At 41.2% G+C, this 26,766-nt stretch overlaps 1 protein-coding gene across 2 annotated transcripts; it reads left to right on the top strand.

Moving 5' to 3' along the window:
• Positions 1-758: 758 nt before the first annotated feature.
• On the top strand, positions 759-26,536 carry tesk2 (testis associated actin remodelling kinase 2). Of its 2 annotated transcripts, none has more exons than XM_061084222.1 (13): positions 759-1,100; positions 4,482-4,921; positions 5,655-5,774; positions 10,334-10,455; positions 12,727-12,775; positions 16,840-16,986; positions 18,128-18,210; positions 19,898-19,982; positions 20,244-20,327; positions 21,108-21,194; positions 22,210-22,348; positions 23,466-24,002; positions 24,239-26,536. In XM_061084222.1, exons 2-13 carry the CDS (start codon positions 4,799-4,801, stop codon positions 24,562-24,564), a joined length of 1,902 nt encoding a protein of 633 aa, XP_060940205.1. In that variant the 5' UTR covers positions 759-1,100; positions 4,482-4,798; the 3' UTR covers positions 24,565-26,536. The 2 variants fall into 2 exon arrangements, with proteins under 2 accessions (XP_060940205.1, XP_060940204.1); XM_061084221.1 differs by having other exon boundaries at positions 22,210-22,381.
• Positions 26,537-26,766: the final 230 nt, after the last annotated feature.

Genomic DNA, 26,766 nt, shown 5'->3' with positions numbered 1-26,766 from the left:
AATCCATATTGTTGATTTAATTATCTCTGTTCTCTCATTTTAACTGAAATTGACAACAAAGTAATATTACTTTAATAATAAGTTGTTTTGGATTTTAGGATACGGATTGGCATTTGTTTTATATTGTTGTGCCTCCGTGCTGGCGACAGTGGTTGTCTGTCAAGAATACCTTGATGGTAATTTTCTCAAATTAGTCACAAATATTCACATGGACTTGTGAAGGTGATATCTCTGGTAAGCCATCCAGAAGTCCTTCGACATTTGGACTCAATAATTAACTCAACTCACTCAATTTTGATTGCCAAATGTCAAAGGTGAAAGGTGAAAGGTCACGGTGGTTTAAGAAGATATGTTTATATTTATGTTTTCTTGAACGTGATATCTTCAGATCAGTTTGAGGGAATGTCTTCAAATTTGGTGCAAACTTTCACAGTCAAAAATAAACTGATTCGATTCCAGTGCCCTGGGGCGGGGTCAAAGATCAAAGGTCACAATGACCTCATGTTGCTTTGTTTCAGTCATCAAAGGCTACATTGACCTTTACACGCAAAAAACTCATGTAGAAATACGTGCATTTACATTAATTTACCACGTGTGTTTTTATTTTGTAAAAACGAGCAGGTCCCCAGGGAAGCTGCTCGCTCATTGGTCCGGTCGACGCGTCACTCAAACCTAGGGGGCGGGGTCAGCGGGGAGTAGCGGAGGGGCGACGGTGGAACGACGGACGAGCTGTCAAACTGAAACCAGCGACACAGACACACACCCGCCGGGGACAGGGAGAGGACAGGGGGGACAGCGGACTTTACTCCTCCGGGGACACAAGGGGGACTCGAACACACTACACACCCGGACTTCACCCCCGAGGACCCGGGCTCTTCCAAACCGAACCAACGTGGACTTTTTCCTTTTTTACCCCCAAGAAAGTTCTCGAAAACCTCCTGTGGACGTTAGCTCGAGTTGTGTGTTGACAAACTAGCACAACGGCGTTAGCCACCCAAGCTAACTGCGTGACTAAAAGTTTGTTGTTGTTTTTGTTGTTGTTGTTTTTGTAACGGAGCTCGACTGCTCGGACGAACATCTCTTCCCGGGAACCACACCAGGTAAGTCGGGTAAACTTTAACCCCTGAATGCTAACACTGGTTGTTGCTGCTGCTTCTTCTGGGTTAGCTCTTCATCTCCAGCTCTTCATCTCCACCTCTTCATCTCCACCTCTTCATCTCCACCTCTTCATCTCCTCCACCTCCACCTCCACTTTAGATAGATAGATAGATAGATAGATAGATAGATAGATAGATAGATAGATAGATAGATAGATAGATAGATAGATAGATAGATAGATAGATAGATAGAGTACTTTATTCATCCCCGAAGGGAAATTAAGTTGTCATAGCAGCTGGTATATTTGAATACAATAAAGTACAATACAATAGAATAAAATTAAAAATATTGAGGTAGAAAGAATGAAAAAAGAAACAAGATAAATAGGTAGATAAGGTGCAGTGGCAAGATGAGGGTAATAGTACTGATGATATGATGGTAATGTTATTGTTAGACAGTATATAAAAATAGTACAGTATATATAGTATATAATATAACATAATATATATTTATATATGATAGTAATAATTATACCAATATAATAGCAGTATATAGTAATAATGGCAGCAACAGTATATATAATAATAATAGTAATATAATAATAATTATAACATGTACACATGTATAAATATGTGTATATAGACTTATGTATACAAAGAATATACAGAGAGTATGATATAATATATGATATATAGTAGAGGTATAAATATAAGTATTTGACTATACAATAGATAATATAATGTACTATGAGTGTAAGAATATGTAGACAGAGTGTGCAAAAGACAATATTATTGTATAAAATGATATATAATATCAATATGGTTTATATGAACACATATCACATATGATGTGAAGTAAGTGTATATATATTACACGAGTGTTGTGAAGCTCCACTGACTCATTAGTGGGTTTCCAGTTTTCTTTTCCACAAGCCCCATTACTTGTCTAAACCCTTGAAGAATGACAGGTATGCAGAGGCTCACATATCATGGCAGTTCACCGGGTTTAAGATTTCCTGGTCAGATAAGATGCTTTTTGTTTTATTGAATGTGGCCTTACTCTGATACTTGGCAAGCTGACAGGATGAAAGTCTTAATAGATGATTTAAACTTCAGGAATGTGTCTTGATTATAGTTTTTGAGCTTTTAAACACACACTGTATATATAAAAATAACTCAGAATAGATCTGTGTTGGTCCCTCATTGTGTACATCCTCACACGAACAAATCATTGCCTCTCATCCCCCCCTCCTCCCTGCTGTCATTCAATACCTCTTCCACTTCAGAGACACACGCTGGACTTGTCATTATAAACATCACTTTAAGTTTTGATTTATTGCCGACGTCCTCTATTAGCCTGTAATCCACTGGGACACAGCTGGAAAGAGCTCAGGCCCCCAAACTACTGTTAAAACATTTGGCCCGAAGCTGCTTCAGAGATGTCCCATCTGTTTTGGAGTAGCAACAAACCACATTTTACAGACCCTCCAAAAAAAAGGGCCGCCTTTTAAAAAACTAAAAATCCACCCCTTTTCTAAGCATAGCCTCTTTAGTGCGGTGGTTTAAATGCAGGCCCTTTGGATGTGTAGGCAACACGGTATGGGGTTTGGACACATGTATTTTCTTTCCTTATCTAAATCCAGATTTCCACGAGCAAAGTTAAATGAGGATTAACATGCTGCAGAATATTACAGGACTATGGTTTTTTTTATACAGTGTGTGGCCAAAGTTCCTTGTGATTGATGTGTGTTTTTTCATGTTTACTGCACAAGTGGGTGTAAAATTCTTGTCGGTGGTCAGCGTGCTGCTTTGGGAGGATCTTTCCGAAACGAAGCCACCCACAGTTAGAAGAATAACGCAGTTTCTCAGCATTTGCATGACTGAAATGCAAGTGTAGGATGTTTGTGTTTAGTCAGCATCAGCTGCCTGGACCACTGTTGTGGGTGTGTGGGTACTGACGCTCGTAGTGTTGAATCAAGGGTGAATTTTACATGCTGACCTCTTCTTGTCAACTCAGATACAAATGCGAAGATGAAAAGCTTGTCTCTGTTCCCGCTATTGCATCGGAAAAGCTACTTAAATTAGATAGGAAAGCTTTGGCCTGGTACTTGTGGCTTTTTATTATTCTTGGCACGGGCACTTTCAGCTTTGCCGTACCATTTCAGCAGAAAAATGAAGTGTCATTGGAGAGAAAAAGGCAGGAGGAGGATAAAAAGCCTTTTAAGGATGTTGGCCGGACAGAGAATGATCTCAGAAGTTGTCCAGGAGATCAACAGTAACTTTTAACAAGTGTCTGTCATGTTATGCTAACAGAACCAAAGCAGAATCTGGCTGTGTCATCTAAATGTTATTTTTCAGGATCTGATCTTATCAGCCCTCATCTTGGCCAGACTTGGACATTTGTTATTCTCTGCTTCGGGTTAAAATGGACCTCTTTTATTTATTCATCTTAAATCCGCTCCTTTCTCACTTTTTGCCACAAATCCTTCTCATTTACTGGAGCACATTTAACTTAACGATTGCAGTTATAATCTGATAAATATAAGTGAAATAGATTGATGCTGTTTGTGGACAGAAATCAACACAAGTACCCGATGAAAGGTTTTGTAGTTTTAAAAGCAGAAGCATGAACTCTGCTTTATAGATATGTATTATTCATGCAGTAGTCTTTACTACCTGCTGGTCGGCTGGGTTCTACTTGGTCAAATGTCATCTCGCTTCACTCGGTTTACATCATCTATTATTCTGTTCTATTGTGTAGATGCTAAGTCCTAGGGGGCAATTAGTTGATTAATTAATCACATACACTGTTCTTCATAAGCCGTTTGTTACCGTTGCCGGGAGATTGTCTGTTCGTATCGTAGGAGGAATAAATGTGTTTTTCAAGTCTAGTTTAATCTACTTTTCAGTCTCTCTCTAGAGTATTTGAAAATAAATATTTATAACCAGACTCGATGTTACATCAGTCAAAATATTTCCCCTCTAGCCTCAAATATTATTAAAGGTTGGATATGAAAGCCACATTGTTTGCAAGACCTTTAGCCACAGACTTCCTTTCCTGTACTCCTTTGTACCCTGCTGAATTTGTTTTGGATGGAAGAAAGGTCCGGGACCTGAGCTATTCCTTGGCTAATCTCCCATAATTGGACAATCAGCCCTTATTACAGCCATTATATTTGGCCCTGTTGAGCAATAGTGGGTTGTCATATCCATCCTAATGCAAGAGCCAGTCTACAAAAACAGCTTTTAATATCTTAACCTTTCATGAAAGAGCAGCGTGGCAGCTTTTGTTTCTTTTATTCTGGGTGTGTGGCCTCACAACATCCCACTCTGCTGCTTTACATTGACTCAAATCAATGAAAACCCTTTTTTAATTTCCTCCAGGTCTCCAAGGACTTTCTATACATCTGTCAAAGATGTGAAGTCCCTCTCATCCCAGTGGACTCTTCAATTACACACAGTGAGGAACTGGACCAGTAGGAATCATCTTGGACCCAGCACCGGGGGGGTGCCCTAAAACAAAATCCCAAGCTGAAGTCTATGTGTGTGACATATTTCAGCCCAGGACACAAACTGAGTAGATCCTGTGTTGCCGTGGAATCCTCGGCACCATTAAAGCAATCCAGTCCTCTTGTCATGTGGGTACATTACAGAGGAAGGCTCATATTACCCTCTCTGGTATCACCATCCGTTACATCACCATGGACCGGAATAAACGCAATTCCATCGCTGGGTTCCCAACACGACCTGAACGCTTCACAGAGGACGGGGACAGTATCGGAGGGGCAGGGGTCTGTGAGATGGGCATGGGCCCGCCTCCACAGGTCAGTTTCATTTCACTGGTGCAGGGTAAACATTACATTATACTGGGTTTATACAGGTTTAAAAAGATCAGCCAAGTATTGATAATATATGAGATTGTTTAAACTGAAGAAGAATTCTGATACACACTTAGGATTATGATTTGAATTGATCAGGCCATGAGTCTGTTCAAGTCTTTATGGGCCACTTCTTTTTGACGATCAGGAGACACGTTTAAATTAACATTCGATACAGTTAGTTTGTGGTTCATATTATCCATGTTGCTCCCATCAACCATTTTACTCTTTGCTTTTCATTTGTGGCTCTTCTGTGCCAATAATAGCATCAATTTACTAGTGAACAGGGATGGTTCAACAAGGGATTTGTCTGTTTTGGTATTGACACATCCTAGAATCTGTGTTCCCACAGAATCGCTGAGTTTCCTTACAACACAAAAATGAATGCAACTCCCTTTAAGCTCAGTGTGTTTGGGTCTCCTGTATTTACTTGTTTCACTCTGTGCTTATTTCTGTTTGTGAAAAGTAGAGACTGAGAACATCTTGTGTATCCTGGTTTAAATCACTCTTTTTATATTTAGTTCTTGTCCCACTTGGAGGCAGACGGATAATGTGGCCTTTATCTCATTTTCCCACGCAAACAAGCAAATTATACCCGAGGACTTGGAGCATATTACTGCGCTGTCAGATAAATCAACCATTTGACCTGTTTTCACCAGTCTGTTCATATCTCCTGCAGGTGGGCCGGGTGTGGCCCTCGTCCTACAGAGCTCTGATCAGCGCCTTCTCCTGTCTCACGCGCCTCGATGACTTCACCTGCGAGTGGATTGGCTCTGGATTCTTCTCTGATGTCTTCAAGGTGGGGTTGAGATCAGTTTATACTTGCTCTCTTATTTCCCCTTATCCCCTTTTTTCTCCTTTCGTTGAGGGCTGTACTCAGGGCTGTCTATGACTTTGACTTCCTCTTCTGTCTGTTTCAATGGCTCTATGTGTATAGATCAGACATACTCATTTAACTACATGATCGATTGCTTTTTCCCCTTGATGCTGAGGAAAGTGAAGCTTGTGTGCTGTGCATGTTGTGCACTGGCCATTATCAGTAATAAGGGGAACTTGTTGAGTGTGGCTCTCACAGATTAATGGCATTTTTGAGTGAAGCCACTGACGCCCAGTCCTTTTCTGTTTGATTTGACTTGTCAAGTTGATGTGCTCGGTGGGTCGAAGACTGATTGTGTCCGAGGGAGCTCGGTCTTCACTCATGAATGTGTCGCGGACATTTTTAGGTCAAGTTAGACTCAGATCCGTTCAAAGACATCAATTAAATACGGGGTTGTTAAGCCTGGTACTTCCCCTCCCCCTGCAGACATGTGAACGTGAAGTCACACAAGCACATTCAGTGCTATTAGTTTGGCTTTGCTAAATTAATCCCTCTCCATCAGCATCCATCAGCAGATAATGACATTTTCTTTTTTCTAGTTGTTGGTAGTGGTATAATCAAAGCCACCATGGCAGTGTGCAATGTTAGCATGGCTCAGTTTAATTTGTAATTAGAGCCAGACTGATGTATCGGATGGCTGATAACACAGGCCGATAATAACCTTTCACAGACATGTTTGTATTGTCGGTTAAATGCCGATATGAAGTTCTGTATTTTACAGAAGAGACATATTTGCATTTCTGTTTACATATTACATAAAATGTGTATTGTTCATTTATGTTTTGTACATTTGGTTGTATTTTCAGTTTTCTTGTTATTTACAGTTACTGACAATTAAGTTTCACACTGCAACACCAAGCATTTTATTTAATGTTTGATGGTTGGAACTTGTCGTGATATAAAATACCTGCTTTGGTGTTTTACTTTTCTCTTTAAATGTAAGTGGGTGAACACCACTGACTTCTCATTAAGTAAAGGATGAATTCACAGAATGAACATAACATGTGTGGTTAAGAGCTTGTGGTTTTTATATAGATGAAAGGAAACTCAGTACTTAAAAATACTGGCCTTAAAAGTTTAGACTGACATTAAACCAGGTTCATTTTAATGCCACATTATTTGTTGATTCATCTGAGTTTCCAGTATTTTAGCCTGTCTGTTCGTATTGGAATTTTCAGTACGACCTTAGCTAACAGTGGATTTGATTGGTGAACTGGTGGGACAATCAGTTTTCCACTGTGTCTCTCTTTCAGGCTGAGTTGGGGCTGGAGCTTATTGATGTTGCTGTTGATCGTGTCTGGCAGCTACTATTGAGTGTTGTGCATCTGGTTAAAGGGTGGCATACATCAATGTCCATGCCTTTGCAGATGAAGTTATATATTAATTGACTTTTATTAGCTATATCAAGCCCATACTACATTATAGTGTCACCCATTGTTCTCTGGGTATGCCAGCTGTCAAAAAACACCCCCCCATTGTGGGCTGTGGAAACACAGGAGCTTATTCATATGACTGATGAAGGAACAGAACAGCACAAACAAACAACATCCAGCAGTTTCTATTTTTGATATCCACATTTACAGCTTGGCCCAGTAAATAAAACTTAATTTCAGCTTAAATATTTTGTTTATGACGGAGTGAAAGGTGTTTAAATGGAGGTTGTCTACCACATATCGTCTGCAGTATAATGATGATGATAAGAATGTGATGATGTAAGAGGTGATTCTCAGTGTTAATTGATTAATTGAGATCTCCCTGCATGAATGCTGCCACCTTACCACCTCAGCCTCTTGTCGAACAGAGGGAATGGCATCACAACATCGATGGTGATAAAAGTGGAGGCCAAGAGGAGGAGGAGGAGAAAAAGCTTCTGATGGTGGAGAGCTGTGGAAAGGGATGAACATGGGGGGGTTGAGTGGAGGCTTCAGGAGTTTTCTGAACGTAAGGGATGGGGCAGACAGGGGCTGTAGAGGAGTTCTTATGAAGGGGACAAGTAGGGACAAGTAAACTAGGAAAAGTGCAGGGGTGAAAAGACCAGAGAAGAGCATGCACGAGTACCTCTACTACTACTGGAGAAGATGAGGATTGAGGATGATGGTTTGTCGGAGGCCACAGGGAGGAGGAGAAAGAGGGGGGATCAGGAATAAATTCAGATGGGGGGATGTGAAGAGTGAGGAGTCGGGGATGGGGGGTGTGGAGGAGGATAGACGGATGTGGGGGAGGAGGCCTTCAGAGGAGTGGCCATCTGTTGTTTCTGCCGTCCTGTGGTGGAGACTGTCGACTCTCACAGACAGGCCCCCTCGCTTTGAACTTGAACAGAACAGAGAGATTTCTGTGTCCGTATGTATGAGATGGAGAGAGGAGCAGACAGAGAGCTTCCCTAAACAGAAACAGACTGCATCAGCCTTTTATTAACATATTTATATATATATATACTGTAGATATTGGGGATAATTTTACTCTATATCAAGAGGTTTATATTTTTATTTAACACTCCTGCAATTCTGTCCAGCAGTATATTTCCCTGACTCTCCCTCCTATGTAATCTATATTGATTTAGCCTAAGTGATACTTTCACCAGTGTGTCACCAGTGTGTCACCAGTGTGTCATCAGTGTGTCATCAGTGTGTCACCAGTGTGTGTCCGGGGTGTGGATGGAAGATGGTTAAGAGCCACTGTTACAATGTGTATGATTGACATTGTGTTTTTCCATTGAATAAAGAGCAAAGTCCACTCTTCAGTTTCTACTCTAAAGGAGTCAATGGCCATTTAAAACAGGTTCAAGCTTAGAAAGAGGAAACATCAGTGTTCTATTCTTGCTGGCTGAGTCACATCTACAATCTGATTCTGAGCTAATGCTTATCGTATCCTGTCTTTAGGCATGGGCTGACCTTCTGTGTGTGAAGTAAAATCACATTCATCACATTTTCTGCTTGTCACAGCAATTCAGCAGTTAGTCGATCTAGGTCAGAGGGTAGCAGAAGAATATGAAGAATATCATTTCTATTACAACTGTCTCTTTGGTACCAACATCAAGTTTACAGGATTATCCGAGTCATAATTGTCACCAGCCCTTACTTTTTGTCAAATTATATATTATTTATCGCGTATCAGCATATGTTGTCATATTTGTTTTCGAAAGCTAAGTATGTTATTAGGGCATATGTGCAGTATGGAAACCTCAAATGTTTGGTCTGGAGTAGAATGGACCAATGTTGTTGTTTTCATACTTAACGCAGCACACACACAGAAATAATGCCCTTTCACTTCTTGGTGATGTCATGCATTGCCAAACCTCCTTGTGGTTCCATTGCTTTTCCTATGTTGCGTATGATAGAGCGACTTTTCAAGTGGCAACATAGGCAGGCACGTAACTCATGTAAGTCACATTTATCCAGATCAGGAAACGGTGATTGTTGTTGTTGAGAAACTGTCTGGTACGCCCACGTCAAGCATTAACACAACACGTACGCATTTTGAGTCCTGCATTTTAGTTTTGTATGATTCCCAGTTCTCCATTCCTGGTCTGCAGCTCTTTATCGTGTCTGACTTGTGTTGTTGCTGCTGAAGACTCAAACCTCTGAGACCAGTTAAACCTTTTGGAAACCACAGTACACCCACAGGAGCACAAGTGAAGCCCTTAAACTACTAACACCTACATTGCGATCTAAATGTGTGTTTCTGCCGTCAGGAAATGAGTAAGCAAATGTCGGTAGCTCAGTCTGCAGCTGAGCAGCTCAGTCCCTGTGGTTTGCAGGTTGATATTTCCTATTTGCATGATACATGAGCGTGTTCAGAAGAACTTAAAATACGTGGTAATCTATGTACTGCACTGTGGCATGTCTGAAACCTGAAGTGTGAAGGTCATCTTTCTATTTACAAAGACTGAGGTGACACAGAGAATAAAAAGGCCTCCTTGTGGGACTCTCGGTTTTTAACAGAAAATGTTTTAAACCATTGCTTCAGTTCAGAGATTAAATGTGCTAATTGCTCTTTTAGAGGCTTTCCACTCATTTAAATAGACTTTGGTTATTTTGGGAATTCCACTGTCTGTGAATTACTCCAAATTAAGACCCTATAATTTATTTATCCCTCTAACGCTGCTTGTTCTTACTCAGACAGGTTTTCAGTACATTCTTTATGCCACGACCCCAGCTGACCCCATTATCTAACAAAGGTGGAAACCCAAATCCCAATGCACAATAATACAAAATTGATTGTGCAGCTTTGGACTGACATTAACAGTCATGGGTGGTCAGTGACCTCATTTCACTTCTCTTCTATGTGCTGACTTCCTCTTCTGTGTCTCGCTGCATGCACCCGAAGTGACCCAGGTCAAAAAGTCTACTGAAGAGTTCTCATTTCATTTGTAATGAAATGGTCACGTTTTCAAAGTTTCTTTAAGTATAGTTCAAATATTGTGATTTAACCCTTTGTATTTACAGCATCTTAACGTGTTGCATCATTTGACTGTTTCACAGGTACGTCATCGAGCCTCAGACCAAGTTATGGCTCTGAAGATGAACAAGATCAGCAGCAACAGAGCAAACATGTTGAGAGAAGTTCAGCTAATGAACCGGCTTTCACATCCAAACATACTCAGGTTAGTAACTGAACAAAGTATCACTCACACCGGTCATATTAATCATTTTCCACTTTCTCATTCAAGGTAACAATTGCATTATCATATAGCAGCCCAATCCAAAAGGCCTAAGATATAAGATGCCCTGAATAACTTGTAATAATCTCAGTTTCCTAAATTCACTTAGACTTATTGAGAGTCAAGGACGCTCAGGAACTACTAACACAGCGTCTGCTTTAACCAAACTGCATCGTGTAACTTCATGAGTCTGTGGTTGTGACCTGTTTCCTCTGGGGCCGTGTAGAAACTGTGTCAAACACAGAGCCTATTAACGATAGATTTTCTGAACTGCCAGCTCCTGTTAGAGCTGCAGCAGACGCCTGGAGGCAAAAAGGCGAGAGAGCCCCCCTCCATCACTAAGGAATGGGACAAGGCTTTGAACCCTCATGTTGAATTATTGATTGGAAAGAAATGGACACAGTATGATAGTGTGGGAGCAGCTCACACCTGCCTCTATGGTCCTGAAGTTCTTCAAACCATCTTTTCACAACCAAGTGAAGATGAGACTTAATGCAGCATAGAGAGCTGATATAGATTTTTCCACATCAATAGCCAAAGCACAGACAGTCTAATATTTGGTCAAACTTGTGTTTGTGTAATAGTGTAATTATGTAATGACTAGTATTCACACATAGTAATAACTAGTTACTCTATATTTCACAACCCTGCGTTTCTCCAGAATACATAAGAGTATGAAACAGCCCTTTGAGAGCAGTAATATGCACATCGAATGGTTTGAAGGAATTTTCTTTGGTCTTTCTATGAACTCTTTTCTTGCAATGTCAACGTATGTTGTCGGTCAGAGGTTAATCTGAACGGACTTTAGTGTTACTTAATAACTTTTTAACGATTTGAAGTCGTGGAGATCACAACAGCCTTGGACCAGAATATATTTTTTGAAAAATACAAACCCAGTCAGTCTCTGACATATTGAGGTAGAAGTCAGCTAGCAGCACCTTAAAGCAGCTTTTAATAGCGATGCTGCACATGGATAAACTTGAAGTGAACTTAACTTTAGCACTATTTCTATCTATGAAAAATCACCTTGTTGTCCTCTGACTTTTTTTATTGTGTTTTTACATTGTATAAAGCAAATAGTGTGGTTTTGGCTTCCTGTCAGATTCACATTCTTCTCTGAGCTCCTTGGTGGGAGAGTGTCTGTTTACCAACATGCACATACATGCATAAATATCTGTGTGTGCGTGTGTGTGTGTGTGTATCATTTTGCACAGACGCACACATGTACGGTGTTCTTTACAATGCCATCTTTGTTGAGCACGCCTGCTGGATTGTGTGTCTGTCTGTGTGTTAACAAGCAGGCACTGAGGGGGTCATTGTTAGCTCAAATCTAACTAGGACCCATAAAGTTGACCTTTTCATTGCCTCCGGATTTATGAGGCCTTCGGTGCTGCTTGTGAGCAAAGTTGGTTTTATTTGTTTCTCTCCACAAACACTTGGTTTTTAACGTTGGTTGGTGGCGGCCTCTCGGGGCTCATGAAAATTGTTAAAACCATTATCTCTACTGGTCTAACGGTTAATGGTGTGAAGACAGAGAGACCTCCTATTCAAAAGTTGAAGAGAAACACAAACAAATGTATAGCAGGGAGGAAAAGGTTGTTTGTTTTAATAAGAATGTATAAATTGATAGGCAAGGAGGGGGGAGAAATGGATGGAATGCAGATAAAGCAACTAAGCTGTTATTATCCTCCTCTCCACAGACACTCCGCTACGACTTGCCTGGTCTCGCCCAGTGGAATTTTACATTTTTCTTTACCATTCTTCCTGCTTTCTTTGTTTGCTGCCAGCAGACAAGACCACACACGAGTTAGGATTTGATCTTTCTGCTTTATTTTAATTTTAATGACCCTATGGTACAGTGGCACTAAGGGGAAAATCAGGGTGGCAAACAAAAAAATACAACAGCCAATAAGAAAACGCGACAAACTCAAAAAACACAATATAATTAACTTCTAACGGAAAGGGAAGGTGACTCTTATCAGCCAGGCTCGTTGCTGATTGGACGACCCCCCGGTCTAGTTTTTAAACGGGAAGCAATACTGACAAAATATGTTCTAGATTTTCTGTTTTCTCATTTTGTGCTGTGTTTTATGATTTGTTTATATCCTCAGATGCGTCTGTGTGTCAGTCTCCATCTGCTGATTTCATTTATTCTATTCAAATCTTGTAGAATTTAACAACACCTTCATTTGGATGTCTTTTGTGTGTTTGCAGGTTCAAAGGAGTGTGTATCCATGAGGGCCAGCTTCACGCTCTGACGGAGGTAGGTCTCTCTCACAGACACACACACACACACAAACATTAAAGCCTCTGTGATGTGCGAGATCAAAGTGTCTGTCGAATGAAAAGTGATACTGATTTGATGCTGAAAATATGTTCCAGTACTTCCAGTCTGTTCCCGTACTTATGAGCCCTGCAACTTTCCCGTCTGTGTCTGTACACGTTCCTACTATTTTCAACCATGAGCAGAACACGTTTACACGCGAGTATGTCATAAAACTGAATGTTCTTTTGTGTACATATCACTTATATGTCTGCATGAGAGAGACGAAGGGAGTGCAGAGTACAGGCTTCTAATAAAATTCTCCAGCGACGCTTAATGTGACAGCACAAACCATTACGGTTACAGTGAGCAATACTTTCAGGTCGCACACAGCCTGTAATTATCCTTTGTGCGTTTATAAGTGTTTCTTTGTGTGTCTGTGCATGAGAATGACAGTAGGAGTGATACGGATAGTTATTAAAAAGTCTGGCCCTATTCCTTTTGATATTGAGGAGAAATGAGGATGAAACTGAATTCAAAGGTTGATTCTGTTCAGCTTCTTCATTACTTAAAAACACTCTTCTCTAAAATACTTCTCTAAAACATCGGGAAGTAGATGTACTCTGACAAATCTACAAATAGTGAATTTACGGATTTAATTAGTAATAAAGTAAACAACTGACCTGTAAAAAACATTCTTAGTTGTTGCTCAAATATCATTCTCTGCTACGTGATGCACAAATTCTGCTTTATTCAGGAATGAAGTCCTGTTGTCATTGTAAAGACACATAAACTACACAAAAACATGCATTCATCACAGCTGCACACAAACATACACTTCAGCCAGTGTCTTGAGATGCATCTCTATAAACACGCATGTTATTTGAGAACACATGCAATCAAATACACGTGAATGTGGACGAATGGCACAGAACACACGATTCATCCCACGGAGAAGAAAGACCACACTGTTGTAGCACCGGTCTTCAAGGCAACACACATGTGTACATGATTACACTGTCGGGGCTCCACAGTGAATGTGCTCATTGTAGCTTTGCCAACAACGACAAACACCAACTTTCTGCAGTGTCATTGTAAGAAATTCACTTCCACACGCTAATTGCAACGTGAATCCATTGTAAGACACGCACATAGATATACGTCCACTCTGCGGTTGGTCTTGTTTTCATGCTGCAGGGTAAACAGATCCTGTTGTGTCGTGTCAGGACCTATAAGTGAATGCTCTGACCCTGGAATCAGGCCCCTGCTGTTTTGTTACCTGACCCCCACTATGAGGCCGGGCTCAGAGGAAACAGAGAATGAAGTTACTGCACGGCCCAAGAAACACACACACACACACAAACACACACACGCTTCTAAGTCCGACACAGAACCCTGCAAACAGTGTGAAGTATGCTTGTAAAAACTGTCCTGATATTAGGTACAGCAGAAGCTAAACGTTTTATAACACCGAACACTTTTCCAAATCATCTCACAGCAAGCGGGGATGATTCACGGTATATATCTTCCGTTTATATTGACGGTAACCCCGAAGGATTTACACATTGTGCAATAGATAACAAACTTGTTAAAGGATGCACCAGAGATATATTATGATGTATTCTAGAAATGCTGCCACACGTAGAGAACCCACTGAATAACCATCTTCATGTGAGCACGGCCCCTTGAAGCCTCTGGAAGACGCAGAGGAATAATTTAGCGTCTTCCTTGTTCCGTTTCGGCTGAATCTCAATTTAATGCATCTTATCGGAAACGCTAGAGCAATTATAACCCGGACTGATGGGAAGTCACGACCCATGGCAGGTTTGAACTGGTGTTTGAAGCTTCTCCTGGCAGCAAAACAAAGATCCTTTTGTTTGAGTCTTTCCAGGGTTTTTTTAAACCTGAAACGCAGATAGTGAGGCAGAGAGATTTCCACAACAGATGGGACCAGCCGTATGTTTTTCATTTCCTCAGCATTTCCTCTACATTATACATGATCATGGCGAGGCACTTACATGGTTCAAACATGGGCTCTGTCAAGTAATTACTGCAGCATGTCAGTACCTCCAGGAATAGGATAAAGCAAAGTCCAGGGGCAAAATGCCATGCCCGTATAAGAGGCTTTTTTTTCTTGAATGAGACTTTACTCCCGTTCAGTTACTTTAAGTTGACACAGCAGGTTCACTCTTCCGCTAAACCACGGGAGTTACATTTTGAATCGGCACACGCTGGGTAATCTGCTAGTGTGAGAATACAATCAGCCCCGAGATATTAAATTAGATGATCAAGGAAGGAAGTTGGATTAGTTTTAATTGTCTCCAGTGGAGTTTTCCCCAATTGGGTCCTTCTCCTCCCAAACCCCAGCCAGCAGACAACAGATGTGGAACTCTGTTGACTTTTTGCACACAGTGTTTAGATATTTAAACATGGTCGTATCTCTTTATTTCATTTCAAAATATATGTATTAACTATTTACTGATGCTCCTCTTCAAGCTGTAATGGACCATTACCTCTTAATGGTTGGTTGGGATTTAGAATTAACATAGAACAGCTACTAACATCATTATTTCAGATGAAAAATGTATGCATGTTTGTTCCAGGATTAAAAGATGCAGAATGTAGATTACAGGTTATCTTATTGTCTTCATGAGGGACTATATAGTTTATCATGTCATTGTTTACATTTTTATTTGAGCTGTAACAAACTGTCAGTATAATTTCGACCAGATATTTTTGTGTCTCTGAGTTGACCATGTTTGGCAAAGCTAATTTTCTTTACTAAATATGCTGAGAATCTCATCGAGGGTGTTTTTTATCCCCATTTCTGATTCTTTTTATTTCCAATACCAATTGCAGAGGAATTCTTGATTAAAAACTCACCAGTCTTTATCTTTGGATCAGACAGTTCGACTTCTTTGTAAGACGAACTGTCACAGCACATATGATATTTACATAATAATATTCAAGTTGTCTAGAGATAAGATGAGACTTTGCATGTGAAGCTAGAAAAACGTTGTTTAGTTTGTTTTGTTTTGTTGTGGTCACACAGCTCGGTCAGGTTTCATCTTTTCAAGACCGATTCAGACAAAGCTCCACATTTTAGTAATTTGTTGAGATTATCAGAAAAGTAGAATTAATCTGACAACAAATCCCAGTTCATTAAATCGTGTGAAGAAGTCGAGATCTCCTCCCCTCACCATCGACCCCCTTTGTCCTAATTCCATGCTGGTTGGTTTTTACCAATAAACACGGCTAAACCAGACCATCTCTTTGTCCCATCTCCGGCTCTCTGGAGTTAACCACTGTTGTCTGTGATGTGTGACATGGGATTAGTGTGTCTGTGTGTTAGCATGCAAGCAGCAAGGTCAGACAAGTTCTTCTGGATCAAAGCTGACAGGCACAGCCAAGGACCCCCGGACACTTAAAGCCCACTGAGCTGATTTACCCTCTTTGCTGGTGGGCGACTCTCTCTCATAGCTGCCTCACTAACTGAGATTAAACAACCCATATTTGAATTTGGCATATCCCCAGCTCACCGATACATACGCAGCTAAACAGGAACATGTTGATTTTCATGGTGAGTATAACCATGCAATTCCTGGGCTCAGGGACACACAACGTCAGTATTGTTTGACACATATGCTGCTTTAGAGAGGAACTCGAGGAAATGTCAGGGTTCTGACGCATTCACAACAAGAGGAACATTCAGGCAAGGTGTCTGGCATGCAAGAGGCAGAACATGACGTGTGAATTCTGCGGTGGAAAGAAGTGTTTTTACAGCAGATTTCAGGAAAATGTCCAGATTTCGGTCCATGTCTGAAAGCAGCTATTATAATGACTTGTAGAAATGTTGCTATATGGTTCTAACTGCCATGTAGCCTGTTAACATGCTGTTGGACCTACTATGCAATCAGAAGAATAAATATTCTTAAATACATTTGTTTACACATCTTTACACATATCCTCAACTTGAAGCACCCTCTGAATCTTTGTTTGTGAAGCTCTTCAGTTTTGCAAACATTAATAGTGCATGTGTGTGTGTCGATCTTCCTCTGCTGCAGTACATCAATGGTGGAAACCTGGAGCAGCTGCTCGAGAGCAACACGCACCTGAGTTGGCCGGCCCGGGTGAAGCTGGCCAGTGATATCGCCAGCGGCCTGGCCTACCTGCACTTCAAAGGCATATTCCACCGGGACCTCACCTCCAAGGTTAGCTGCACACAGGCTAATTGGTCATTAGGAGGAGAAACCGTAGAAGGGAGGGAGCAGCTTCTGTATGTCAGACTTGGATTTCTATGTAAAAAACACACAGTGTGGCTGTCGGATGTGATAATCTCTACCAGGCAGCTTCTAGTTTTCCCACTTGACCCGGAGCCATGTTGGCACAGACGTGTCAGGGAACAGGGACGGTGTGCACTCGGCTGTAAACACATATTTATTGCCAGTCTAAGATTGTAGGTGCTCTTCTTCTTCAGAATAAAACAAAAGTTCATCTAAAAGCAGAATCATTCACTGGAAAGATATAGTTAGTTCACAGGGGATGGATGATGTCATGGTATTTTCTAGATTATAGTTCCTTAAATTAATGCAAAGTGCATTTGGTTATGACTCATACTTCTCTCCTGAAAGAGGCACATTCAGGCAAGGTGTCTGGGTAGAACATGCAAGAGGCAGGCCATGACGTGTGAATTCTGTGGTGGAAAGAAGTGCTGTTTAATCGTTCATATTTCATATTCATTTGATGGTATTTAATCATTCCAAACACTGTCCTACTGTCCTACTGTTCTAGAGATTATAATTTATTTTTAGTGAGTTATTTGATATACTCTCCCATTATAAACTAGTTTTAAGAAGTTTTTAGAAATACCCAGGAATTAGGTACTTGCTCGGGGACATAGAGAGAGATATTTATAAATAAACTCTATAAACTATAAAAAGTTTTAACAAAGTATTAACATTCACTATAGAATATGTGGCTGCCACACATCATTTTATTAACTGTGAGGTTATGCAAGGTTGGGCAAATAATGTCCACACTGTTTTTGTACAGTAACATCCCAGCATTGCTTTTATAATATCTGTAACCGTTGCAACAAGTGGAAGCAGAAGATTACCAAACGGTTCCTTTTAGAAGAAAGAGGAAGAGTCTAAACTTTAGAGAAATGCATATCGACAGGTCCTGCTGGTTTGTTGAGGTGCAGGGAACAAACAATGCTCAGTAAACTAATATCAAGGGCTTAAGTTCGCGTTCATAGAGGAAGTGGATGTTTGACTGATATTGTTAATCCCCCTCCGTGTTGCAACTTCCTCAACGAAAAGTGATGATAAATTTGTTTTTCTATATTCACAGAACTGCCTGATCAAATGTGATGACAACAGCTACACAGCGGTGGTTGGAGACTTTGGCCTGGCGGAAAAGATCCCCACTACTGTGTAAGGAGTATTTCTACCGACCTTCCTACCTAATTACTGGCTCTGTCAATAGTTTTTGATATAAACATTGAATCTGAGGACCATGTAAAGGAAAGGAAGTTACTCTTCTGTGTTGAAACTGTGTGGAACTATCCCTCCTCTCCCGCTTGATGTTCTTTTGTGCTCCCAGCTTTTATTTGTGTGGTTACGTCACAGCTGTTCTTGTCCATCGCCGGCGGCCATTTCCAGAAAAACACCAAACTAAAACAACAATCACCAAAACAGCAAACACGCAGTTAGAGAGTGTGGTGCACGCCACAGTTATTTGACACACAGTGTGACCATCGGAGGTCAGATAACACCGTGACTCATAAATAAATGCTAGGTTTGCTCTCTGTCTCTTCAAATTGTAACTTGGCAGTGGTGTGTTAGTGTTTTAGCAAAAACAATTTAATTATCAACTGGTGGTGGCTGTGTGTTATTGTTGGGTTGTTGTGATGTTTCTTTTTTTTTTCCTGCTCCCAAGTTGCCAGTGGTCACAAATTGATTATTGCAGCTTCACCAGGCTTCATCAACAAAGTCTTATGCCCACTTTTTGTAGCCTGAAAACAAAGACGCTCTGAGGGCTGCATGATTGCTCCAGTACTTTGTTTTATTGTTAAGTAAGATGTGAGTAGTTTTGTATCTAAAATTCCATTCTACTTATAATTAAATACACAAAGGTTCAGGTCAAAATATTTATCCTGGCTTGTGATCACTAACTTAAGTGAATTTTCCCTCCTCCTCATACCAGGCGCAGGGAGTTTTTTATCAACACATGATTCACTGACTTTAACAGTAAGCTGCACAGATTACATTCTCTGCTTTAGTGTGTTGATGACAGGAGGATACTCTCGGTGCAGGGTTTTAGTTTTGAATGCTGCAGGAACACACAGAAGGAGTCTTGTATATCTTTGCATGTGTATGTGACTATTTTCATTAAGGAAGAAGTTGTGGTTTGTCAGGAAATGACACATCTTCAGAGGTTAGAGATGCAAACTCTTATCTGATGTCACCCAATCTACATTTAAACACAGCTAAAACTTGCTGAGCTCAAAAGATTACAGAGTAAAACATGTTTTTTGAAAAACTGCTCTTAAAGAAAAGGTAGCATCATTCCCAACCTGGTGCAATTCAAAACTGCAATTACGTGTTAACTAGAGGGTAAACACAGCATGAGGGGGTAATTTAGTGCTGAAGAAAAAAACAAGGCCTCTGTAGAGTCGGCTTAGTTTTTATATATATGCATGTTTGCCCTTGTTTTCGTTTATCTGTCAGGTTGTTGGTATTAACAACACAAAGGCAGCCTGGAGAAATTCACTCAAACCGGCCTTTTTTATTAAGTGCTAACACCTCGACACAGATGTAAAAGGCAGGCGGGTAATTGAAAGTCCTTTTTTCTTCCTGCTGCTCCACATCTTTCATTTACACACAACACGGACAGGGTGAGGTCAGGGGTTTCTTCCGGGTGCTGCACTGGGTCAGAGGAGGATTATTTCAAACCAACTTGTCGCCAGCTCGACATATTTACACACAAATTGGTGCTTCGACTCTTCTTCACGCCAGAGACACTGTGTGCACTTTGGTGTTTTATTTTTATAATTCACCCGGGAACACAGAGTCCTGTTGCCTGTAATCTGACATCCTGTGTTATGTGTGTTGGGTTCAGTGCCGAAGGAGAGAAGCTCTCTGTGGTCGGCTCTCCTTTCTGGATGGCTCCAGAGGTGTTGAGAGATGAAACCTACAATGAGAAGGTAAAGTTACCCACCGTGAACTCTGACCTTTGCAACAGTTAATACCGATGGTGTCAAAATAAACTCAAATAAAATTACGTCAGGGTTTGATTTCATTTAAAGAAACATCGAGGAAAATTGGAGCCAAGAAGGAACAGAAATCATCATCTGCTATGTTTACAAAAAATTTGGACAAAGGAAAGAAAGAATTATTGTTGTATGTTGTACAAACCTACTAAACTAAAGAACTCTGCTCATTTCTGTGTGTCTCTCTATCTCCAGGCCGATGTTTTCTCCTATGGAATCGTCCTGTGTGAGATCATTGCACGGATCCAGGCCGACCCTGACTTCCTTCCCCGCACAGAGGTAGACTGCTCCTCTCACCTCATTGTCACCGTATAACCTTCTCATAAACTCACTGTCTCACATCTGTGTGTATGTTTGCACTGTAAACAGGTTGATCCGTCTCTGTATCTCATAATTCTCTCTCTGTTTACACTGAGAAACGTTCACATGGCGAACACGTGAGGAGAGTTTGTTCAACGCATTCAAACTGACCTTTTAAATATTTAGACGTCATTCCTTCGCTGTACCTCATCCTTATGCAGATCTCAGTGTGACGCAGAGGTTTGTGTTTTCATATGAGGAATAATACCTCACAAGTTTCTATATTTTCTGCAAACTTAAGTAAATATTGACTTAAATTCTCCTCTAAAAGATGAAAATGCAAGCTGCTGAGATCTAAATTTTCTTATTATGAAATCATACACACTGATAATACATTGTCTAATTTGGGATCCCCTGCCATCCATGTAGAACCCAGTGTGAATTCAGAAGAATGATAACTGTTAAACAGGATCATCCCCAGCGTGGCCCTGAGGATTGTACCTCTAACCGGGCTTATGTGCGAATCCAAGCTCAGAAATGAGTCTTTGGTTATTAGTCCTTGATAGTCCACTTGGCAGTCAGCAGGATCATGTCACAGGGATTAGTCTGATATGAAGCTGGCTTTGGCACGAGAGCAACGCCGTGTCCAACTCCTGATGAAGCTCCGTCCGTCCTCCTTTTTATCCTTTTTGTCAGAGTTATAAATACGAGTTTCCTGTTGTAACTGTGATACTGTCTCCGTCGCTCCCTCCCAACCAGAACTTTGGCCTGGACTACCACACGTTCCAGCACATGGTCGGAGACTGTCCGCCTGATTTCCTCCAGCTGGCATTCAACTGCTGCAACGTGAGTCCAACACACTCTCCAGGCTGTCGGCCCAGAAATGAAGCCAAAATGTCCTGGATACAAACTCAAACACGATCTTGTGCCGATGACGTCGGCCAGAGTCAGTGTCAGCTGTCAATCACGAGGATTCACCCTGTTTCCAACATCAAATATCTATTTAAATTCAAACTTGCTGTGAAAAAATGCTCAAGAACAAATCCCAGTTTGATCAAAAATATCTAAAATGACAGAACCCATCTTTAAGAAAATGTATTCAACTTTTATTTGGACTGTTTAATTTGGTCCATGTCTCATACACTAACACGGAGGAGGCACATGTGTTAATGACAAACGTTTCTCCGCGCTGAGACAAAAACATTCGCCCAAGTGGACACGCTGTTTCTAGGATTTTACCTTCTTTTAATTTCTTAATTAACTTTTTTATTCCTTCATTCAGAAATAGAGGGACAATCTGATTATGTGATTAATCTGATTTAGCTCACTATCCAGGGGGTCGGCCTCTGTTCTCCAAAAGCTGGATCAGTTACTCGACAGACCCGGCTTTTCACAACACTCATCTGTAATTTGTTGTGAAATTGATTAGCTAATGAATTTAGTCAAACCGTATCAAATATAGGTTTCTCACAAGATTTATTCAGTTTAGCTTCGCTCACGTCATTTCATAATCCTTCAATTTGGAATTGTGTTTTTTTTTTTTCTTAATATAATTACAAACCACCCGTGAGGAGAGTATTAAAGCTTTTGGATGCTAGTCTGCTCTGTTGCTATTGTCGTTCTCTCATCTTCCATCCAAGGCTTGTGATTTTAATTTAATTTAAATCTCTTTATCAGTTTGACATTTTCTTTCTAGGATCTCATTACAATCCCTCTTCACGTCCTAATTAGCTGCGTGTCCTCATCTTTTTAGACACATTTTTCTCTATATTTTCCATTGGTTCTTTAAGCCTGTCTGCAGCTTGTCTCTATTATATATGTGACCATGTATAAACCTCTTACTCTTTTTCCATATGTGCAGATGGACCCTAAACTCCGCCCCTCCTTCCCCGACAACGTCAGGCACCTGGAGGAGCTTGTTGCTCGCCTCAAAGTGGAAGAGATGGAGCACGAGTGTCTCCCGCTCGGCGGAGACAACGACAAGAAGACAATTCCTAAAGGTATCAGCCCTGCACCGCTGTCCAAACCACACAGTACGTCCACAGCTGTGCAGTCAGTACAAGTGTTTACAAGAGGATGCTGGTATTAGTCAAAGTGGTTTGAAGGGAACAGACGACAGAAACCTTCACCTCTCATGGGTTCTCTACCCTTTCACCCTCTTTACCACTGCGTACAGACTCAGCTTGCTCTCTAATGTGTCTCTTAAAGTGTTGATTCTACGATCATCCAGTCACTCAATAACAAACGGTTTCCACCTCATCCCACACGTCGAAGAATGAGTGTTGGGTCCAGATTCCTTGTTTGCTGATAATATAAACCTCATCTTTCCTTCAAGAGAAACACTAGACTCGGGTCCAGGTTCCTATTTGGAGAAACTTGATCCACACAGGCCCAGGTTTCATTTCTAATTCGGTCCGGTTCAGACGCCTGCATGTCTGACCATCACGGAGCCAGGAGTCAGTAATGTTTTTGTTTAGAGGAGCCAAGCAGCTCGTGACGTCACGGGACGCAGGAGGGATTTGCACTGGTGACGAGTGTGTTGTTTCTTTCACCAGGTGTTGTGTTGTAGATCACGGTGACGTTAACACAACACGACACACAAAGTCTGAGTCTGTTGACACAAGAACGATCCCTTATCAAGCTGTTATTGTTTGGAAAAAATGGATCTGACTCCTCGTCGGTTGTTCTGTCATGAAGTCATTCTGCCCCCCCCCCCCCAAACCAACTATTTATGTACTTATATGAACAAACTCTGTTTCTAAACTTTAGTGAACAATGGATGGAGTATTAAAGACTCCAATACATTCTGTTTAATCACTTTTTCCTGCACTTATAATTATAACCATTATTATTACATACATTTTGAGATGTATGTAAGAGTTTGAATCCTACAAAGGAAAAGTCAATGTTATAATAATCTCCTCCAGTTCCATAGAAGTCATGTGAAAACGAAGGATTTGTATTCTTTGCAAGATTCAGCCTGCAGTGACCCCTAGTGGTGACATTATATTACATCTAAGGCTAAAAGCTTGTTTCTCCTCAATCTGAGCGACACGTTGCAGTTTGTAAACTTTCCTGAAGCTCATCACCCGACTCTCTCTGTCTTTTCTGTTCAAGGCGAGAAGATCCAGGGCTTCAAGCGACTGAACCCTCTCGGTTTCCAGGACGACAAAATCCCGCAGAAGTCGCCCCGTCCTCGGCGAAACATCTGGCTCAGCCGCAGCCAATCGGACATCTTCTCCTGCAAAGCAGTGAGGAAGGTCAACGTGAAGGACCCTTACTACAACCCCCCCATCACGCAGCGCGCCTCCAAGGTCGGAAAGATCAACCCGTTCAGCGCCCGCGAGGACCTGTGTGGCGGCAACATCAAGTTCTACGACGTGCCCAGCAAGTCGGTGTTCTCGCTGATGTTTGACCTCCACTCGCCTCCGGGGAGCACGTTCGGTAACCCGCCCGCTGCTCACGGCGCCGGGGGGCCGCAGCAGGAGGGGTCCTACTACTGGCTAGCGTTGCCAGGGAGACAGTGTCACTCCTTACCGGTGTCGCCCCAGCTGCCGCGCTCGGAGCTCTTCCAGCTCGCCGCCGCCACCGTTGGCTCCAATAACATCGGTTCCCTCACCTGTAACTCCGGCCTGCCGTCCACAACGCTGCCAGGTGAGTCGTTGATCTGTACGACATTTAAGCTTTCTGACATTTAATGTGTGAGAATTTATAATTTAAAGAAAAAGGGCTTTTTGTGACTTTCAAAGAGTTTGGAACTTATTCCAGGACAATATGATGTTTGAAAATGGAATTACCTGGTTGTGATGTTCATGGTCATTTCTTTTTCTAAACTATATCATTGTCTGAAAAACTTATCTTCTCCCTCTTTTCTCTTTTCTCTCCCACAGCGACTAACCTCAGGTCTGATGTCGGCCCGACTGGAATCGACGTCCGGCAGAAAGCGTTGGCGTGTGGCTGGGCGAAGAAATACGTGGTGGTCGAGATCCCGCCTTACTGCGGGCAGAGAGGAGGAGGAGGAGGGGAGGAAGAGGAGGAGGACGGAGAGGTAGAGGTAGAGGGGAGGACGGAGGGACACAAGGAGGACATGTCCGGGGAGAGCCGGTCTCCCATGGTCCCCGGCAGTGAGAGGGACGGAGGAGAGGCGATGGACTGCTCCTGCAGCGCGGAGGATGAGGACGAACGAGGAAGAGAGACAGACGCCGGCTTAATGTAACAGACTTAAACCCACACCCCCCCCTCACATGGACGAATGTGGCGGGGGGGAGGATGTGGTAGCTTTGGACGAGAGCTCGGGGACTCTGACTCTTGACTGTGAGGAAGTGGACGAGCATTGAGACGGACAGACCGAACACAAGTTAACGGAAAAATACAAGAGAAAAGAGAAAAAGCAAAAGAACTTGAACTTATCTCTCAAGTGAATTTATCCAAGCTCATCTGATTCAGATCAATATTTGTTATCACACAGGTTGGACAGGACAATTCTTTCCAGTTGGAACAGAAAAAGCTTCTATCGACCCCGTGGACGCTCGGAATAGAGATTATTTTTTTTTAAAGGTTGTTTATATTTACTATTGTGAGACGATGTCGATTTTCCTCTCTCCTTAAAAGTTTCTTATATTTGGCGTCTTGTCTGTGACGAGGGAACCGGATCCCTCGTGTTGAGTATGTGTTAAAACTTTCCCCATGTTCTTTCATTCAAATGATTTATAAATATTTGTTGTTATTTTACGTATTCAAAGGAAAGTCTGCCCAGCAACAGGAATGGTATCCTCGAGGCCGAGCTGGATTCATTCGATAGGTTCAACACTTAAAGTTAATTCACTGTCTCTTTTAAGGACCTGACCAGTGGTTTTAATGTCTTTTAACATCTTGGTATCTATGTGAAGTCGTGGTTGTCAGTTTGTGAGGTTCAGGAGACGTGTTTTCAAACAACGATATCCAGAAATATAAAAATAGTATTTAAAGTGGCTGCTCTGAAGCCAAATCACCAATCTAATGTCTGAGTTTACTTGAATGCACCACGAGTTTTCAAAACAGTTCCCTCTTTTGTAATTTAATGAATTTTATTTTCACCAAAACAAGTTTAAGACTGTTAAACGTTTGAAATGCAGGAATCTTCTTATTACAATTTAAGTTTGATTCATAAACAATAAAATGTACTGTCACTCAATTAACAGAATCAGGGATTTAACCACCACAGCCTTACTGAGACTGGTTTGACCATGATGTCATGGTAACCCTGGAAAATGTGTTTGTTAAAACCAGTCGCTTCAGATCAGAAAGGAAAAGTCAAAATGTGCCTGTGTGCTGTAATTTCCTGTTTTGGCCACAGAGGGTCGTAGTTCTGCAAAAATCACATAGTCTCACTTTAAAGTAAAAAGTTTACTTTATAGAAACAAGGCTCTAAGGTGGGAAATCAATCTCATGTCAGACTTATAGATCAAGATGAGCATGAAGGCAGAAATATAAATTATATTATATTATATTAACTACAAGCTCTAAAAACTGCCAATGTCCTAAAGCAGTGAATAAATTAGTGATTAATTCCATCATCGTCTTTTACAAACCTTTGACGTGATTAAAAAGTATTCAAGCATCTGGAAAATGTTTCTAAGTAGCTAATTTATTTTATTCTAAGTTCAAGTTTTCCCTTAAAGTTCAGTGAATATTTTACTTTAAGCCGAGTCTGATACTGTGAAACTGGTCCCGTGACATTTTCATCTTCCTGTTTGAGGGTTAAAACGTTATTTAACTTTAACAGATATTAAACAATCTCATTGGGGGGTCGGGGGGGTCATTTGACATGAGAACTGTTGATCTGAATGTTTTCAGTGACTGTAATGAAATGAGTTCTGACTTGTTAAACACGACTTCCTGTTGATCTGCTCCAGCTCTTGTCTATGATCCTCTCTTGTTTCATTCTGATCTAGGAACTAAAACGCACTTGTACCGTGATGATCTTCTCTTAACGACCTTTCACTACTTTTCTATGCAACAGATCATTTATCTCAGTGTTTTAAAGGATAAAAACAAAAGATCTAATTTGATATTTATGAGAAAGAAAACAACTTTTTAATGTCTTACCTTTGTATATTTGTGTAAAAAGTTTGTGTCGCCTGCTGCGACGAATACAGATCCAGATGTTTTTCTTTGCTGATGGAGTAACAAAGCTTCTCTGAGTCTTACTCGTGTTCGTCTCTTGATTCTTTTGTTTTTCAGGATGACTTGATGAAAACACTTTTACTTTCAGATTTGATTTGAAATTTCTGAAACGTGGATGATTGGTGTCAAAAAGATCCAGAATTTTCTTCTTTATGAAGTTTGTTTCTACAGGTGAGTCCCACTAAGGATTATTAGACCAGTACACTTGGATCAGTCAGGCTCTGGTTTGAATCGTTACCAGTCACAGATCTGA

The sequence above is a fragment of the Limanda limanda genome, chromosome 13, assembly GCF_963576545.1.
Source record: "Limanda limanda chromosome 13, fLimLim1.1, whole genome shotgun sequence".
Taxonomy (NCBI): Eukaryota; Metazoa; Chordata; class Actinopteri; order Pleuronectiformes; family Pleuronectidae; genus Limanda; species Limanda limanda.
This window is presented reverse-complemented; position numbering and strand designations above follow the sequence as displayed.